Source organism: Chrysochloris asiatica, unplaced genomic scaffold (genome assembly GCF_000296735.1).
Source record: "Chrysochloris asiatica unplaced genomic scaffold, ChrAsi1.0 scaffold00223, whole genome shotgun sequence".
NCBI classification, from domain to species: Eukaryota; Metazoa; Chordata; class Mammalia; order Afrosoricida; family Chrysochloridae; genus Chrysochloris; species Chrysochloris asiatica.
The window spans coordinates 4,890,897-4,910,197 of record NW_006408741.1 but is presented as its reverse complement, the minus strand read 5'-3'; the positions used below and the strand labels follow the sequence as shown (position 1 = coordinate 4,910,197).

General features: G+C 42.7%; 1 protein-coding gene across 1 annotated transcript in view; it reads right to left on the bottom strand.

Moving 5' to 3' along the window:
• Window positions 1–1,996: 1,996 nt before the first annotated feature.
• Window positions 1,997–19,301, bottom strand: part of NOL9 (nucleolar protein 9) — a 46,121-nt gene continuing 28,816 nt past the window's right edge. Inside the window, exons 7-12 of the mRNA XM_006873124.1 lie at window positions 7,186–7,347; window positions 6,681–6,975; window positions 6,176–6,287; window positions 4,085–4,262; window positions 2,842–2,975; window positions 1,997–2,152 (exon numbers count right to left, since the gene is read on the bottom strand). Coding sequence (XP_006873186.1) covers window positions 1,997–2,152; window positions 2,842–2,975; window positions 4,085–4,262; window positions 6,176–6,287; window positions 6,681–6,975; window positions 7,186–7,347 — 1,037 coding nt within the window. The remainder of the gene's footprint in view (window positions 2,153–2,841; window positions 2,976–4,084; window positions 4,263–6,175; window positions 6,288–6,680; window positions 6,976–7,185; window positions 7,348–19,301) is intronic.

Genomic DNA, 19,301 nt, shown 5'->3' with positions numbered 1-19,301 from the left:
AGCAACAAAGACCCTATATGGGTTTTCAAGGCTTCTTTACAGAAGGACACTGCTAAATCGCTCTACAGAAAAATAACTGGTGAGTTCAAACTGTTGACCTTCAGTTTTGTAGCTGAGCACTTGAACCACATCACCACCAGGGATCCTTATTCAGGAAGTTAGGCTGGATTTAATAAAAATGCAAATTACATGCCTACCACTTTCAAACTTCAGAGACTCTCTGTTAATAATGACCTACTATTGTTAAGTGCCATCGAGCCAGTTCTGACTCATGGTGAACCCGACCCCATATAGGGCTTCCAAGGAGCAGCTAGTGAGTCTGATGGGCTGATGTTGTAGTTCAAACCGACCTTGTGGTCCAGTGCTTTACCTACACTAAGACTCTTTTTTTTTTACACTAAGACTCTTAATGATCTATGTTGTCATTGTTGTTGTTAATTGCTGTCAAGTCGGGTTCCGACCCATAGCGACCCTGTAAAGGGTTCCAAGAAGCAGCTGGTGAGCTTGAACTGCCAACCTTGCAGTTCAAATGGCTTTGCAGTCTGGCGCATTAACCCACAGCGCCACACCAGGACTCCGATCTACAGTGCTACCTTAAAGATATAAGGAAATGGAGAAATGGAAAAGTCTGACACAGGTTCAAACTCTTGGTGGTGGATTTTGTTCAAACTCTTGGTAAGACCAATATAGAAAAATATGATGCAAGCAAACTTAGGATGTACTTAAGAGACAACTATGAAGCTGCACCTTAAGTGGTCTCTAGGATGTAGAGAGGGTGATGGAGGGTTCCTGTCCTTTTCTGTGTGTCTATGACGTGCTGAAGGGCCACCACAAAGAACTTATGATACTGATAATCAACAGTGTAAATAAACATAAATGTTAAGACTCACATATCACAATAACTATCCTTCACATGATCATGCTTTGTGGTGGTTGTTGTGTAGTGCTGTTGAGTCGGTGCCGACCCGTAGAGACCCTGTAAATGGTTTCTGAGGAGTGGCTGGTAGGCTTGAACTGCCAACTTTGCAGCTCAAATCGACCTTGCAATCCAGTGCATTACCTTACAGTGCCACTGCTGATACGGTCACAATAGCAGATGACAATGCTGCCCCAGTAAGTATCTCACCATCTTTAAATGCAGAAATGACTGGTCTGCCAGTCCTTCTTGCCAACACCCTTGCTTCCAGCTCAGACCCGTGGGTGTCTTCAGCCTCAGATGTGAACTCAGGATACATCCAGCTTTAAAGAGTCCCCTAGAGATGCTTCCTGGGTTTGAGAGTCAGTTTTCCAGAATGACATTACAGGGTTACATCACTGAGTTCAACTTTGATCTACTGAACTCTGATTAACTTTACCAGATCAAACATCATCTTTCATCATTCAATCCATCAATGGGCGATTAACTTATTTACAATCAAACCAACAGGGCATGAGAAGGAGCACCCATGACGGTACCACCCATCTAGAAGTCAGGGAGGTAACCTGGACAGGGTCCCCCTCCCTCAATTTGCACCTCACTCTATGAGTTGGCACTGACTCGATGGCACCTAACAACAACAACCAGAGAAAAAGGAGCCCGTCTTCACAGTCCATTGTTCCTAATATCCCGTAGACCAGCCTCCCTTCCTCTCTGGTACATTTTTGTGGTCCCAAGATCTCTGTTTTTATCATGAGTTCAACTACCAGTACCTTGAAGAGGTTTTGAACAAAACAGATTGTTTTAATAGTGCACTTTCTCTGCTGCTACAAATAGGATAAAAAGAAATATAACTGACCACGTAGAAGACGGAGACAAAGGTCTCCACTGTGTAGCTTTAAAATGAGAGAAACATGAAAACACCTACTATTAACCATATTCATGAATTATATACAAATACTGTTTGCTAGAAAAGTGTTCCATTTGTTTCCATAAAACACTACCAAGTCAGTTGATGTTACATCTGAGAAAAATAAATCAAGCTTTCTGGTAGACAAATGTCTTGCAATAGTAAAAACATTAATACAGGTTAATTTTTCTAAACAGTTTGGATCTCAGGTATTTTTTCTCCTCATCGGTTTGCTCAGAGTCTCTTGCTCCAACTTTGTCTCGTGCTCCAGGAAGGCTAAAATTATAATCTGTTGTGATGTAAGGTATCATTCCTTCAGGCCCACGCTGAAACAGAACAAAGAAAACAGATGGAAACATGCCAAACCCCAGCAAGCAGAGCCCTGCAGCTTTCTTTGTTTCCTAGAAGACAGTGTTAACAGTGAGTCGAGAGATAAGGGTTTTTCTAGGACCCCTACACCCTTGTCCAGCCGCAAAGGACCCACTTAAAGCAATCAGCCCAGCTGCAAACGTGATAGTGCCTCCTTCCAGTGCAATCCCACAAGCATGCCAACAAGAGCATAAGGGTGTATGTGTCTCCTGTGTATTAAACAAGCAGGTGGGCAAAGCAGGAACAGCCACGCCTCCCACTCTACTTGCAGCTCCTGTGGTTTGCTCTGGGGCCACACCAATATCCCTGGGATACCCTTGGCCAATACACAGCAACCCAGTACCTTCCCATGGATCATCCTTAGGAAGGTAATATGAGGGAGGCAACCTCTGCGCTCTTCTCCCATACAACCTACTCCTGCGACCCTGGCTCTACCACAGGGCTCTTGTCCCAACTGAAGGTGACTTATGCCCTCAGGCCTTTGCAACCACCCTGACACTCCATCATGCCACATTCAGGCCCTAAAACAAAGTGCCTATTTCCTAAGCAGTAACCTGTTCACGTGACTCCTGCCCCTACTTCCATCACTCACTTACTCTTCTGTGGACATGGCCCTCCTGAGGCTGACTGCTGGACTTACACTCACCTGGCTCTTGAAGACACAATGTGGGATGGAAACAGCTCCAATCAGCAGACAGTTCACATTTCTCAGCTCTTGCGGGGGCACCGGGGTGAGGATGTGGTAAAGCCTCTTCTCCATGTCAATCCCTCGGCAGATCCCTTGACGACACATTCACAGTGCAAAATTCACCCTTTCAGAGAGACAGCAAGCCTACCCACCTCGAGTACTGAAGGATGGTGCTTAAAGGTTGAGTGTCAGTTCTGCTACTTTGCTTTAAAACTGCAAAGTATCAAGAAATGTCGCATTCAAACCCCTTTCCCTTGCTCAGGTGTGAGGAACCAAGATGGCCTACAGGCAAAAGTTCTAAATTCAGTTTTCAGTGAGGCAAGCACAAGACAGGGAGAAAATTAATCACTGAAGAACACAAAGCAGATAATCCAATATTCCTGCTTTATGGTTTTAGGACAGTGTTGTACCAATCAGAAAAGTGTATGTATTTACTCAATGATCATGCTACTTTGGGTCACTTAGGTCCAGGCCCCTTCTATGACACCTACAAGCACTAACCGACCTCTGTGAGCCAGGGAGAAGGGACGACAATGTGAAGAAAAGGTTGATGATGGAGGCAGGGATATAGTGCTGCAGTGCTGACTGTGGACCTAACGTGCAGTGGGAAGTAACACACTCATGTCTGTGTTCAGATCATTTGACTGTGAGGAGGAATTGGAGAGGAAGTTTCCCAGCAGCTCAGGTGAGCATGGAAAGGAAGAGAAAGCTACAAGACCTGCTAATGGGTTGGATGTAGTGAATGCAGGAGAGGAAGTGCCGAGAACAACCCAGTGAGCTCTGAGGAGAACAGAGGGGATGGGAACAACAGCAGGAGATGGTGTGGGTGGCTGGGAGGGCCGAGGAGGAGGTCTAAGAAGTCGTGAGACATCTGAGTGGAAAGCTCCACAGTGAAGACACCATACTGTGCTGAAGGGTCCCACGTGATGGTCAGCCTAAAGACGGATTTCACGCCAGCAGTGGGTAAGAAGGCCTAGAGAAGAGGGCTCAAGTGAGAAGAGCACCAAGTTCTGGACTTTAGAGGACTTGGCAGGCGAGGCCAAGAGAAGAGCAGCCATGTTCCTCGTCTCTAGCACCCCCACCCCCAGCCCCAGTCTAGAAGGAGGAGGAGCTCTCTGCTGCTTCAGCTAAAGAGCAGCTACAGGAGCCCACCACACCAGGATGCCACTAACAGACAGGTAAGCATTATACTCTGACTCACCGAACCCCACGCAGTCACAAAGGGGAGTCTGGGCCAGTAAGATGGGCCCATTCACGTAGCCTCTGACGTCATCCTGGATCCTGCAGAGGCCGACCCAGCTGGCGTTCACAGCATACAAGATGTGGGTAGGGGCGACATCTGCGTGCATAATCCGTAGTGCAACTGCATTGAAGGGGACCTGGAAGGTCAATGTGTACAACCCATTACCCCATCTATGACAGACCACCTATAATTCTTACAAAAGACGGACCAGCAAGCTAGAGCTATGTCTGCCAGGCAGACTACCAAAATGACCTATAAACAACACCATCACTAACTGGTGTTTGGTGAGCTTTAAAGCAGTGACCCTAATGAACTTATGCAGTTCTTGTGTACCAGTAACACTCACTAGAAATCTAAGCCATAAATTTGGAATTTCTTATTTAAATGGACATATAAACGAGCTAGAGGGAGGCACATTTAGGGAGGGGTTTCCTGTGGTAAACCATAAAAATCAATGCATGATGGCAAATTTGACTATTCCTCAACCACAACATAAATGAACTACCTTTAGCACATTCCTTTCAGGGTTGCTGTTGATAGAGAGTGTCACTGAGCTGACTCTGACTCACACCAACCCTATGGGACAGAGGAGAGCGACCCCGAGGGTGTGCTAGGCTGCTGCTGTCTTTATGGAAACCTATGGCCAGGTCTGTCTCCACTGAGTCACTGCGTGGGATCAAACTGCCAACCTTTTGGTTTGTCAAGTGCTTCAACCCTGTGCCACCAAGGCTTCCTTAACTTTCTGGAGAGTTCCAAATTTTTAGAATAAAAATATATTTTGTTACACAAATTATTTAGGCTTCAAAAATATATTTTAAACCACTGACGGCCATGAAATTAAATTACTGGCAGATCAGTTGCAGGTTCAGTTACAAAGTATCTCCAAGGGAATAAATGGCCCAGTAAACTAAGGTCCCTAAAGGCATTACCCAAGATTCTCTAGGGGGGCTGGAGCCTATCTCAGCATTAGGCCCAGGAGACACTACCCTGCTGCTCAGGCCACTACCTCTGACTGTGTGACCTCAGGCAAGTGGCTCCTCCTGATGGGGTCACAGTGTTTCCAGCTGTCAGCAGGGAACCCCAGTAGCATTGACTTCACAGGGGTTGCCCTGAGGAGCCAGTAAGTAAGCCATTCCATGTTCAGCATTGAATAGTGCCTGGCACACAGTGAATCCTCCACCACGGAGGGGCTGCACAGTCAGGGCGCTTGGGCTTGAATCCCAGATCAACCTTTTCCTATGCTACTTTGGGCAAACTGACTCAACGTCGTTGGCCTCGGTTTATCATGTGTAAAATGGGAGTGGTAGCAAGATCATTGTGAGTCAATGAGTTGGCACAGGCTTAATTAACACAGAACACAGATCCAATGTTTCAAGAACTGCTACCTACTATTATTTTCATTCTCTCATCATCCTGAAACCTAACAATGTGGTGAAACAATTCTCAACAGTTTGGATTCTAAGTTGTAAATATGAGGAGGCTCCAAAAAGTTTGTGGAAATTTTCTACTATTTTTAAATTCCATTACGCGAACTTTTTGGAGGCCCCCTTGTACTCTGGTGTGACGATAACACTAATGTCAGACGTATTAAGTGCGCTCTTCTGAACACTAGCTGTATCTCTACAACCATTCTACAAGGTACTGGTACCATCCCCAATCTACAAGTGAGGACCTGAGCTACGCACATTGAGTACCAGGGAGCGCTGGGTTTCCCTCCTAGCTAGCACCATCACTGACTGGGACAAGGCAGACCATTCTCAACCACCACATGACCACACTCACACCAGGCACAGCAACAGTTACGAGGATGGATTCTGGAGCTAAACTGCCTGGGTTTGGAGTCCTGCTCTGCCAGTTCAGCAGGATCACTTCACTTCTCTGCATCTCAGTTTCCCCATCTGGAAAATGAGGGTAATTACAGAACCTGCATCTCAGGGTTGTTCTGAGGATGAGGTGGGAAAAAGGCGCAACAGTACCTGGTACACAGGAAGGCATGTAAGTGCTGCTTAACAAAATGAAGAGAATTTCTCTCACATGAGTTCAGATTACCTGGTAGGGCGTCAGGTCTTGTATAGGAGAAACTAACTTTGGATCTGGGGGCTGCAGCTTGCCAAGGTAACCCAAGACTGCCAATTCACGAAGAACTCTGTTATGCGATTCTCTGAAAAGTAAATCAGTCAGGTCAGTAGTGATCTAACCTTACATGTGTGTCTCTCATGCAGCAACTGAAGCACATCTGTCCCTGTGTAGATGACACTGACAAGGGAATTGAGAATTGCGCTGTTTTCTTAAGATGTTTACCACCTTAGAGTCTGTTGTTCCTATGGGAAAACACACCCGCAAAGACTGTCCTTGAAGTTGATGCTCCTGGTAACCGGAGCCAAAGGTGTGTCTGAACAGTTCAGAAGGTAACTGATGCCTTTGTAAATACAGAACTGTGGCAGAGATTTGAAAACTTTTAGAAAACTTACTCCTGTCAAGGTATAGAGAATAGAAGACTTTTTAAAAACTGAAGAAATATAATTCTCTAGCCAAAAGGTGACTCTTTATTTACCTATTTCTTGGAGTTTTTCTAAATGTAAACTCTGATCGAACGCACATCAGTTTGTGACCAGAAAACACAACTGGACTCCCTCTTTCTTCGTCAATAAATTCCAAATTTTCTGCTTCTGGAAGGTTGAAACCTCTATTTCTCATCTTGGGCCTGCTTTTCGTGTACAAGCCATCAATGTCATCCACATAATCTGGGGTGAGGTTCGGCATGTATTTACTTCGGCCAGAGCTGAACTGGACAACATGGCTGGGCGAGAGCAGTCGGATGAGATCGATGAGAAGTAAGAGCCCGTTGTCTGCAAGGAAGAGACGACGTGAGCACTGTTAGAGACTGTGGGGAGACCACATGTCCCTACAAGAGGAGTTTATACTTATCTCCAAAGATGTACTCAGTAAAGGAAGAGTGCTTTCAACACTGGGCTGCAATATTAACTAAGACCCAAGAGCAAACTCTGGCACAGACTGTCTTCACAGACTGTCCCTGCTTTTCTGTCACACGAGCTCACCTGTCACCCATCCCATCGTGTTGATGATGAGAGGAGACTCTCTCTTGTAAGAGTTGAACACGTACTTTATGATCTCAATGTAATGTTCATAGTTGTCTTTACAAGTTGTCTTCCCATAATAAACCATTTTCTGTGGTGTCCTCTGGTGGGTGAAAGGTGGACCTACAAAAACAAGAGCAATCAGTCCATACCTACTTGAAAGGTGGTAAGATTGTACATAGATTTACAACAATAATAAGGTGGCGAGGGTTTTATCTCAGCCACTATCACTGATGAAGACTCAGAAAACCTGAGCCAATTCTAGCAATGCTATTGCTGCTGTTAAGTGCCTCGAGTCGGTCACTCGTTGTTGTTGTTGTCATGTGCCATGGAGTTGGTTCCGACCCATAGCGACCCTGTACAGGGCTTCTGAAGCTGTAAATCTTTACGGGAGCAGAGAGCTTCATCTTTCTCCCACAGAACAGCTGGTAGTTTAGAGCTGCTGATTGTGAGATTAGCAACCTGATTCATAACCACTGGGTGACCAGAGCAATGCTATTTGCTGCTGTTAAGTGCTTCGAGTCAGTCACTTATAGTGACCCTATAAAGCACTTCCGAGAAGTTGCTGTTAGCAGTTCAGTGCCTATCTTATAACAGCGCACTGGGACTCCATCCTATCAACTGCTGTTTGTAGTTTAGTGCTATTGAGCCGGTTCCAAGTCATACTGACCCTGTATATGGTTTCTACGGACAGCTGGTGAGTTTGAACGGCCAATGTTGTGGCTAACAGTCCAGTGCTTATCCTACAACATCACACCAGGACCCCTATCAATAGGAATAGCTATAAATCCATGTTCTGAAATCTAAGCTTTCAACTTAATACATCAAAGATGTGCTCACTTGTACTTAACCAGTTAACATCACGGGGGCCCTGGTGGCACTGTGAATGACGTTCGAGCTCACCAGCAGTTTCATGGGTGAAACATGAGGCTGTCTACTCCCATCAGGATTTTCAATTTTGGAAAATCTATGAAACAGTTCTACTCTGTCCTAAAAGATCACTGAGTCGGAAATACTCAGTGGCAATGGTGGTGGGGGGTTTTGTTTTGTTTTTTGGGGGGTGGGGGGTGGGGGGGTGTTTTAGTTAACCCTGACTATGTCTTAATAAAACTATTCATTCAAAACACCATTTACTCAGCAACTACTACACATTAGGTCTTGGTTTAGATACTTGGGATATACATATCTATGAGTAAAAGAGATAACCTTTGTTGGGTCCACAATCTAATGAAAGAGTGCCTAATTACAACAGCAGTCACTTATGGGGACATGGCACTTACTATGCTTTGGGTACTTTTCATGTAGTCTCCAATTTTCACAGACCCCTATGAAGTTGTTGTTATAAGTGCCATCCAGTCAGTTCTGACTGATAGGGACCTGGTGTGGCACTGTGGGTTAATGTGCTGAACTTGGACTGCAAGGTAGGTTTGAACTGCAAAGTCAGCAGTTCAAGCTCACCAGCTGCTCCCTGGAAACCCATACAGGGCTGCTAAGAGTCAGAATCGACTCAACGGCACTTTACAACAACACAACAACAATGTGATGGCTGGAAATGCAGTTGCCTTGGCAGTGCCAGGCCCGATGATTTCAAAGGAAACTGAGAAAAAAAATAATAAGCTTGGCCACGGTCACACAGCTAGAACATCTAAACTCTGGAACCTGAATATTGGTGATCTGGCCCCAGAGTTCATATTCCTAATCATGACCCTAGTTTGCCATCATGTAAATGCTTGTCTAGCCCAAACTGTTTCCCATTTCCTTTGGTGAGGGCCAGGGACAGTGACTAGCCTGTGGGCAGATGATTAAAAGGACTAGGTTTGGGTCAGTATGGTTTGCGTGAGGTCAGCTGACATGAAATTCAACTGGTGGGGTGGCTGCTGTAACTACAGCTGGAAATTCGGCTGGCGAGGCTCCCCTAAAGGTTGAGGCCAGAAAGGTCGGAGATGAATAGCAGTCAGCAGCTGAGGGGGTGGTCTTGTAGTCAAGAGATTGAACAAATCCAGGGAGACTGAAAGCAATGATGGCTAGATTTCTCATGCATGGGTGGGAGGAGAATTAATCTTGGGGGGCTACACTGGAACTGAAATGGGTTTCAATACACAGACCTTCAATTTGTACAAAATGCAGTATCTGCAGAGTACAATACATGAGAGCGCAATAAAATGAAGGGAGTCATTCCAGAGCCAGTCCAGCACCTCAGGATTAATTCTCCATAACTTTCCTCCTATCCATATATGTATTTTTTGTTCCAAATAAACTTGTATACTTGTCACAACACGTCTGAATAGGAGGATCTTACTTGAGGTAATAAGAAGGATAAGATATGAGTTTGAAAAGAACCCGTATCAGAGCAACATGGATTCTGATAGAACTGAATCAAGAACAAACACCATATCTATGGCAAACCTTGGCTGGAAGGAATGGTAAAGCCACTCCTTTATGAAAAAGAGGCTTTATGAAATGCTTACGAGGACAATATGCCCAAAGAAATCAGCAGTTTACAAATGGATAACTTGTTTCAAGAAGAGACAAAAAGAAGCTCACAGTGGCAGACCATCCACATCAAACTGCAAGGAAACAATCTTGTTCATACCCTAATTGGAAGATTAACAACAGCAGAAACAAGCAACATCATAAGCATCTCAATTGGTTCAGTTTATACAATTCAGACTGAAAAATTAATCTTGAGAAAACTTCCTGCTTCATGTCCAAACCACTAAGCCCAGATAAGCTGCAAATAAGAACAGAGCTTCCAGTGGAAATTTAAAGTAAGTGGAATCAAGATTCTGAAGTAGTTTTCAGAAGAACTATAACAAAAGGTGAAACATGGGTTTGTACAATCCTGAAGACAAAGTACAATAAAACAATGGCTACCAAGAGGTAGAAGTGGTTCAGTCAAAACAAAAGCAAAAGCAGATCAGTCAAGAGCAAAGGTCCTAGCAATAGTTTTTTGGGATGCACAAGCATTTTGCTTGTTTACTTTCTGCAGAGCCAAAGAACAGTAACTTATTATGACAATGCTTTGAGAAAGGGAAACAAAGGTTTTGCAGGAAAATGCCTGGGGACATTTCACCAGCACACTTCACCACAAGGCACCTCTCATTCTACTCATCAATCAAGGGCAATTTGCAAGAGCTTCAATGGGAAAACATCCTACAGTCCTGATTCAGCTACTGCTGACTTATTTTTATTTTCCAATCTTAATAAAATCTTTAAAAGCAGCCTATTTTTTTAGCTGTTGTTAATTACCGTGGAGTTGGTTCCGACTCATACTGATCTTATATAGGGTTTCTGAGGAGTGACTAGTGAGTTTGAACTTCAAGGTCCTGTGCTTATCCCACACCGCCACACCAGGACAACTTTTTTGTTCTTATTAAGTGCCGCAGAATCAGTTCCATCCCATAGTGACCCTGTATAGTTCTTCCAAGGAGCAGCTGGTGAAGTTGAACCATCAACCTTGCAGTTCAAGCCGACTTTACCGTCCAGTGCATTAGCCCACAGCACCATACTATGACTCCATTTAGTTAGCAATGATAAACAAAGACTTTATTGACACGGTTAAATTCCCAAAACCCTCAGCTCTTTAGGGATGGACTAAATGGCAGATACCACTTATAAAAGTGCCTTGACCTTGATAGAACTTAGGTTGAAAAGTAAAGTTTTTATTTTTAATTATCTTTTAATTTCATTTTTCCACACAAGCATTTTGAAGTACCATCATAGGTACTACCTATGTTGCAGTGTGTAATCTGCTGATGTTACCATTCTCAGAAGTTTACTTGTAAAGGTTCAAAGATTGGATTTATAATAACACTGGTAATAAAAGGCAATAATAATGAAAACTAATAATAAAAACTACCACTCATCTGTCTGTCAGCTTGTTGTACTATGTTGCTGCGATGCTGGAAGCTATGTGATGGGCATTTTAAATACCAGCAGGGTCAACCACAGTGGACAGGTTTGAGCTGAGCTTCCCGATGAAGACAGACTAGGAAGAAGGAGACAGAGAGTACTTCCAAATAGTCACTGAAAACTGTATGAAGAACAGTGGAACACTGTCAGATAACACTAGAATACTGAATATTGAAACATGATGAAGAATATTTTCAGATATAATGCCAGAAGATGAGCTCCTCAGGTTGGAAGGCACTCAAAATATGACTGGGGAAGAGCTGTCTCATCAAAGTAAAGTTGACCATGATAACGTGAATGGAGCTTCATTTGCTGATGGGGCGCAACTCAAAATGAAGAGAAACAGTTGTAAATATTCATTAATAATTAAAATATGGAGTGTACAAAGTTTGAATCTAGGAAAATTGGAAATTACCAATAATGATGATACAACCTTGCTTGCTGAAAGCAAAGAGGACTAAAATACTTACTGACGAAGAACAAAGAGCACAGCCTTCATTCAGTATGGCTTTCACCACAATGTAAAGAAGACAAAAATCCTCACCACTGGACCAATAAACAACATCATGATTAATGGAGAAAAGACTGAAGTTGTCTAAGACTTCATTTTGCTCTGATCTACCATCAACACTCATGGAAGCAGCAGTCAAGAAAACAAACAACATATTGCATTAGGGAAATCTGCTACACAAGACCGCTATAAAGTGTTTAAGAGCAAAGTTGTCAGTTTGAGGACTAAGATGTGCCTGACCCAAGCCTTGGTAATTTCAGTAACCTTGCATGCATGCAAACGCTGGACAGTGAATACGCAAGACTGTAGAAGAATTGATATATTTGAGTTATGGTGTTGGAGAGGAATATTAAAAGTACCAAGGACTGCCAAACAGACAAACCAGTCATGGAAGGAGTACAGCTAGTATACTCCTTGGAAGCCAGGATGGCCAGATTTCGCCTCTCATACTTTGGCCATATTATTAGGGGACACCAAGTCCCTGGAGAAGGATATAGTGATGGTAAATGGAGAGTCAAAAAAAAAAGGAAGACCCCCACAAGATGGATTGGCAAAGTGGCAGCAGCAGTGGCTCAAACATAGCAACAATTGTGAGGTTGGCTCAGGACTAGGCAGTATTTCGTTCTGTTGTGCATAGAGTTGCTATGCATCGGTACCGACTCAAGGGCACCTAACAATAATTTTTTAAAAAGAAGTATCTGACACATTTCAGAACCAACTTATGATGGCACTGTTGAAATGACACCTTACCCTAAGTCAGAAACAGCTTATAAAGTTATATAACCCAATGTCTTAAATGCAATGTCTATTTGTAAATCATAGCACTCACAGATAGGACATAAAGCTAAAACTGAGGTGCAGGGTTTAAGGCAGCTCAGAAGACAGGCCTAGAGATTTGCTTCTGAAAGGTCATACCTTTGAAAATGCTATGGAGCAGTTCTACTTTGCACACATGTCACCTCAGAAGTTGCAATCAACTTGATAACAACTATCAAAAACCTGTTGCTGTTGTTAAGTGCCATCAAGTTGGTTCCGACCTACAGCGACCCTGTATAGGGTTTCCAAGGAGTAACTGGTGAGTTTGAATAGCCACCCTTGCAGTTCAAACCAACTTTGCAGTCCAGCGCATTAACCCACAGCTCAACACCAGGACTCCTACATGGTTTTAAAATATCTCAAAGAACAAGCAAATAAAATGTGAAGGAATAACTCATTTATATACACAAGCGACCTGAACTTGAACTCTCAAAGTTTCAAATGATTTTCTTTGAATTTGTGCAGATGTCTATCTTTGTGGGAACAGAAAGCCCCATCTTTATTCCAGTATCAGCACAGTAAAATTACAAAAACCAAAGATAAGAGAGAAAAACTATTTTCTGATGAATAAAACTGGGATCCATAACTTGAAGACAAAAATAAATATACATAAAAGGCAGAAAATAGACAACCCCTCCTTATATAGGAATACCAACCCACAAGTTGTGGAATTAGAAATCTGTCACTTGACAATGATGAGAAGTGATTCTGGCAAGGATCATCAATGACTATTAAAGGAGGAAGTGACACACTGTGAATGTACTAAAAGTCACTGGACTGTATGCTTTCAAATGGTGAATTTTATGTCATGTACATTTTACTTGGTAAAAAAGAGAAAAAGAATTAGTGGGAATTTTCTTAAAGGTCCATCCCATGAGATACTTATTAATTACACAGGGAAACCCAGTAACTACAGTGGAGAAACCTGGCCAACACATAACCTCAACAGCTGGTGGAAGTTAATGTCACCAGTAATGGGACAAATAGACACAAATGTGTGCCTTCTGCTATGATGTCCTGAGAAGAACATAGCATTGCCATGTTCTGTGGGATTCCTGTCCAGAACACATTCAGATGAACCCAAACTGAGAACTGTTCTACAAATAACTGGCCTGTCAACTTTCAAAATGTGAAGGGCACAGAAATGCATAGAAATGCACTGTGCACTATGGTGTGATGAATTGCTTTCATATGGCCCTTCTTGCCATGGTCTTATAACTCCCACCATATGACTGGGTGGGACAAAGCAATGGAAGTGTTTGTGGTCCACCAGGAAGACTGGATAACTTACTTAATAAAGCAAATAAGGTACATGACATTCTTATGGAGGTTGTTGCTGCTGCTGTGTGCTATCAGGGGGATTCTGACTCATCTCAACCCTGCATAGGGTTTCAGAGAGCAGCTGATGGGTTTGAACTGCTGGCCTTGCATTTAACACGATTAGCAGTTCCATGCTTATCCTATAGCAGCACGCAAGGGATACAACCATGCAAATAAGGGGTACAGAATCTTATTAAAGGGATCGATCTGTTTTTCCATCTCACTATTCTTAAAATGAGCCATCCCGTGGCTTTGAAGACCGAAAAGGGACCATGAACCAAAGAATATGGGCAAGAACATGAAAGCTTGGTCAGGTTATGGACTGATTCTCCCCTAAAGACTCCAGAAGGAATGCAGTCCTGCCCACACCTTAGTTCTGCCCAATGAGACCCGTATCAGACTTCTAGCTGACAAAATTGAAAGAGTAAAAAAAAATTGAGGTGCTTCAAAAATGCACACAAAAGGTGAGACCTGGGGACACCTGAGGACAAGAGGACATCTTGTCCATGGACAAGGACATAGCCACGGAGGGTTAGAGCTAAAAGTGAAGCATCTGATATGAAGTGGGGAGAAGCACAAGAACACCCAAACTTGCAGATAATACCCATTTGACCTAGCCTCAATGTGATGATCACAACTTGACTTGAGGGAAAACAAACAAACAAACAAACAAACAACAATTTTTGATAAAGGAAATGAGGGTGAATTGCTACAATTTGATGAATTTGACCTTTACTCATGGAGGTGGTTGTTGTTATTAAGTACCGTGGAGTAGGTTCCAACTCATAGTGACCCTACACAGGGTTTCCGAGGCTGCAAATCTTCACGGGAGCAGAAAGCCTCATCTTTCTCCTACAGAACCGCTGGTAGTTTCAAACTGCTGACCTTGAGGTTGGCAGCCTGACTCGTAACCACTACACTACCAGAGCTCCTTACTCATGGAGGTAGTAGCTCTAAATACCAACAGAGAGAGAAGGTATCTTCACATCAAATATCAATGCTATCCCCTCTGGACACAGGGCAGACAGGGACAGGCAACTTAGACATTGGCTACCTAAAATGAGGGGGTGATAAAGGCATGAAGTGACTGGCTTACAAGGTTTCAAGAGGGAGTTTAGTTTAAGAGTGTGTGAGGGAAGATGAGTCTGGTATAAAGAGATGGGGATAAGATTCTTATGATTTAATAGTGAGTAACTGGTATCATGACTAATTACGACTGTCACAATTGTGAAGAAGTTTTGTAACAAAAACCAGGGAGTAGTTAATCTTAGAGTCCAGGAATAGAGGACCTTAGGACCATCAACGGAGAAGAGCACAAGAGGAATGTGGGACTTTATCCAGAGATGCAGCAACACCAGAGATGGAGGCAAAGATGGGGACATGGAGAGAGGGAGAAGCTGAGGACTCTAGATTCATGGGAAGAGAGGGACTGAGACGTGGTGGCCAGGAAATAAACTTGCAGAATGTGCCCTTTGGTGGTGTAAATTATTACATATGCCTGAGTGTTGTTGGTTTTTTTTTTAAAGAGCTAAAATGAATAGAGTGAAATACTATTAACTGATAGTACATGGAGGGAATTATAATCATTGTAATGAAACAATGTACATGATTTGTTTAATGTAAAACTGATGATCTGCCCTGTAAACTTTCACTCAATTCACAATAAAAACAGTAAAAAACAACACACACACACATACAAAACAGCCATCTCAGAGGTGGACAGTGGTAACCCCCTATAGCTAAAAAGCACAAGAGAAGGGCACATCCTTTAGACCCAAGTCCCTGGTGCTGAGAACCTCCAATCACCTAGACTCAGAAGACAGAGAGAAAGCTGTGAGATGGCAAGGAGAGGGGCAAAGGAACTATGGCAATAGAACTAGGAGACCAGCACCAGATGTCACAGTGGGCTTCCTAGCCTACAGAGGAAAGTGTTTAGAGGTTTCCTGACACACGAAACAAGAGAGGGAAATGCCTCTGCCTTATTGGCAGTGGTATGCCTCTGGGAATGTACCAGCAGCGAGCTAAAGACCTTTGTGACACTTGCCCAACCAGGGAGAGGCCTGTCTGTGAGCACAGCCAAGATGCTTTCCTGACCAAAAGACTGCATCCTGAATCACTCCTGTCTCTGAATTATAACCTGTTACTTCCCTAATAAGGAGTCCTGAGGTGGCACTGTGGGATAATGTACTAGACCACAAGGTCGGTTTGAACCTCAAGGTAGGCTTGAGCTTCACGGCCAGCAGTTCAAATTCACGAGCCGCTTCTTGGAAACCCTATACAAGGTCACTATAAGTTAGAACCGACTCGACAGCACTTAACAACAACTTCCCTAATAGAGTTCATAATCGTGAATACGGTCGGTGAGCTCTGTGTGGCCAATGAAATGAATGATCAAGCTCAGCATGTAGAGCCTGTGAGAGGGGTGGTTGGTGTCGGAATTGATAGGGTTTAAGCCTTGGGCTGATGCTGATGGTGATTCTTCCTTCCCCTTTATAAAGTCAGCCACTGTGCCACCAGGGTTCCTGATCATCTCGTTGTTTTTGTTGTAGGCAAATGCTCTCAAGTCAATTCCAACTCACAGCGACTCTGTATAGGGTTTCCAAGGAACAGCCGGTCCGTTTGAACTACTGACTTTGCAGTTTGCAGTCCAGTGCAGATTCTACAGTGCCACACCAGGAATCCATCTCATTAGACACAGAAAAATACTTGACAAAATGCAACACCCTTTAGTGATTTAAAAAAAAACCTAACAAATTAGGAATATAAACAACTTCTCCAATGCGAGACATTTAAAAAAAAACCAGCAGATAATGCAAAACTGATGATGTTTTCACCACTTGTACTCTGGAAGAAAAAAATAAAAGCATCCAGATTGGAAAGAAGACCTGGCTATCTCTATTCACAGATAACATGATGTTAGTATGTAAGTTCTAAGGAATCCACTACAATTATTAGACCTAATAAACAAGCCCAGCAAAGTTACAGGAATATAGGATCACCATACAAAATTCAATTACGTTTTTATATACTAGTCCTGGTGTGGCACTGTGTTGAATAAAGCACCGGAATGTAAGGACTGTTTGAATCACAAGGTTGGTGGTTCAAACTCACCAGCCGCTCTTTGAAAACCCTATACAGGGTCGCTATGAGTTGGAACTGACTTGACGACACTTAACAGCAACAGTTATAAACAATCTTAATAGAAGCATCAAAAAAGAAAGCTTTATAAGGTTTCTGAGACTGTAAATCTTTATGGAAGCAGCTAATAGGTTTCAACTGCTGACCTTGCAGTTAGCAGCACAAAGCTTGGATGATATTAAGGTCCACTCCACACTTGGAGAGAAATTGGGAGTTAATGTAGTAGTTTCACTTGAAGGAAATCCCTTATAAAATGACAGCCACGTGCCATCTAGATCTTAAGGAGCTTCCACTTCTCCAGCTCGGTCAATTGGAATAGTTTTAGGGTTCTTTTTATCCCCCTCCCTTCCCCACCGGGCGCTTCCAACACATGAGTGAAGGAGATATCATTCATTAAGCAGCCTGTCAGTGATTGCCATTAGACTGTTAATACCGTTACTTCTATGTAGAACCCAAGGAATGCCTTTCTGTCATACTTTAGCCAAAACAAGCGGTTCTATACCTCCGCTGCAGCCAACACCACAAAGAATGTGACTGTCAATGTGAATAGCTTAGAATACTGCAAAGAGTAAGCTAACTGAATGCCTTAAAAGTATTATCCACCAGTCAGACAGTAAACCTTACTCAGTATTATTTATGGTTGCACTTGGTTGCAATTCTGTGAGAATTAAGCATTCATACACCTCACCTGCCTTGGCAAGCCTATTTTTGTGAATTGGCAGCAGAGATATAACACTATGCATTGAAAGTACTTCTTTTGTAATGAGTTTAACCCACCCTACCCAAAAAGGAATGCCAATTAAGTTGCATAAACTGTGTCATCAGCATATTGTAGTACCTCAGTGTTCATTCCTGTTGTTACCTGCTTACCTTCTTATAAGAAGTTAACTATTAGTAATGCCTTTTTGTTTTTCAGAGTGTACACTATGGAATACATGTAGGAGTTTACCAAAAAAGAGTTTGTTTACCAAAAAAGAGTTTTGGCTCTTCTTGAACTTTACAAATAAATTACCAGTTTTGGAAATAAAAGGGTGGTGGGACTGATTTCAAAAACAACGTTCCGTTTAAGGCTCTTTTATATAGAAACTACCATCATGACTGGTATTCAAAATACCTTTAGTGTTGCAAGACTCACTGTACCACCAGGTTTGTTTATTACAGCTTTGCTGCTAAGTGCCATGGAGTTAGTTCTGACTCACAGAGACTCTGCATAGGGTTACCGAGAAGCAACCAATGGATCTGAAATGCTGAGCTTGCAGTTACCAGTCTAGTGCTTATCCTACAGCACAACACCAGGACTCTCTAAAATCTTTATAGTGAGTTGTGAACGCAGGAAGTGTGTCCTTTTTCAGGGTAGTTTTGTCTCTTCTTGAATTTTACAAGTAACTTACCAATTTTGGCAATAAAAGGCTGCTGAGATTTTAATAGGAATTGAACCTGGGAATCAGTTTAGGGTTTCCATCTAAACAATATTAACTCTTCTAATCCATGAACATGGAGTGTTTACATTCTTTTTAAAATTCACATGAGAAAGGAGATGGGGATAAGATTCTCATGATTCAATACTTAGTAACTGTTATCATGACTAATTGCGATGGTCACAACTGCAAAGGTAGAAGTTTTGTAACAAAAAGAGGGCAGTAGTTCATCTTACAGACCAGAAACAGAGGACCCTAGGACCATTAAGGAAGAAGAGCACAAGGGGAATGTGAGACAGACACCAGAGATGGAGGCAGAGATGAGGACATGGAGAGACAGAGCAGCTGAGGACTCCAGACTCTTGGAAAGAGAAAGGCTATATGCTGGCAGCTAGGAAGCAGGCTTGCAGAATGTGCCCTTTGGTTGTTTAAATGATTATAGATTCCTGAGAATTTTGTGTACATTAAAAACAACAACAGAGGGAATAGAAGCAAATACTGTTGAATGATGATGCATGGAGGGGATTGTAATCAGTAACCATCGCAATGAAACGAAACACGATACGGTGAGTTAAAACATGTTCTTCCATGTAAATGATCACTCAATTCACAATAAAAATTAAAAAAAAAAAAAATCCACCTGAAATTTGCTCTCCAGGGTAGAGATGCTAAAGCAAATGGAAGAAATATGGAAATAAAAAAGCTAAACAGTAAAATTTAAAGGGCAGCTCAAGAATACAAAGTATTATAATGAAATGTACAAGGTTCTGGGGTGATGAACTGCTGCAAAACTGACTGTGGTGATGTGGGTTGCACAATCTGTGAGCACAACATGCTTTTAAGCAACAAACTGTAGTAATAAATAAATTCTATCTCAATTAAGCTGTTACTTAAAAATGTGTGCTAGCCAAGCAAAATGCGGGACCCTATCCAGAGAAGCAGTGATACCAGAGATAGAGGCA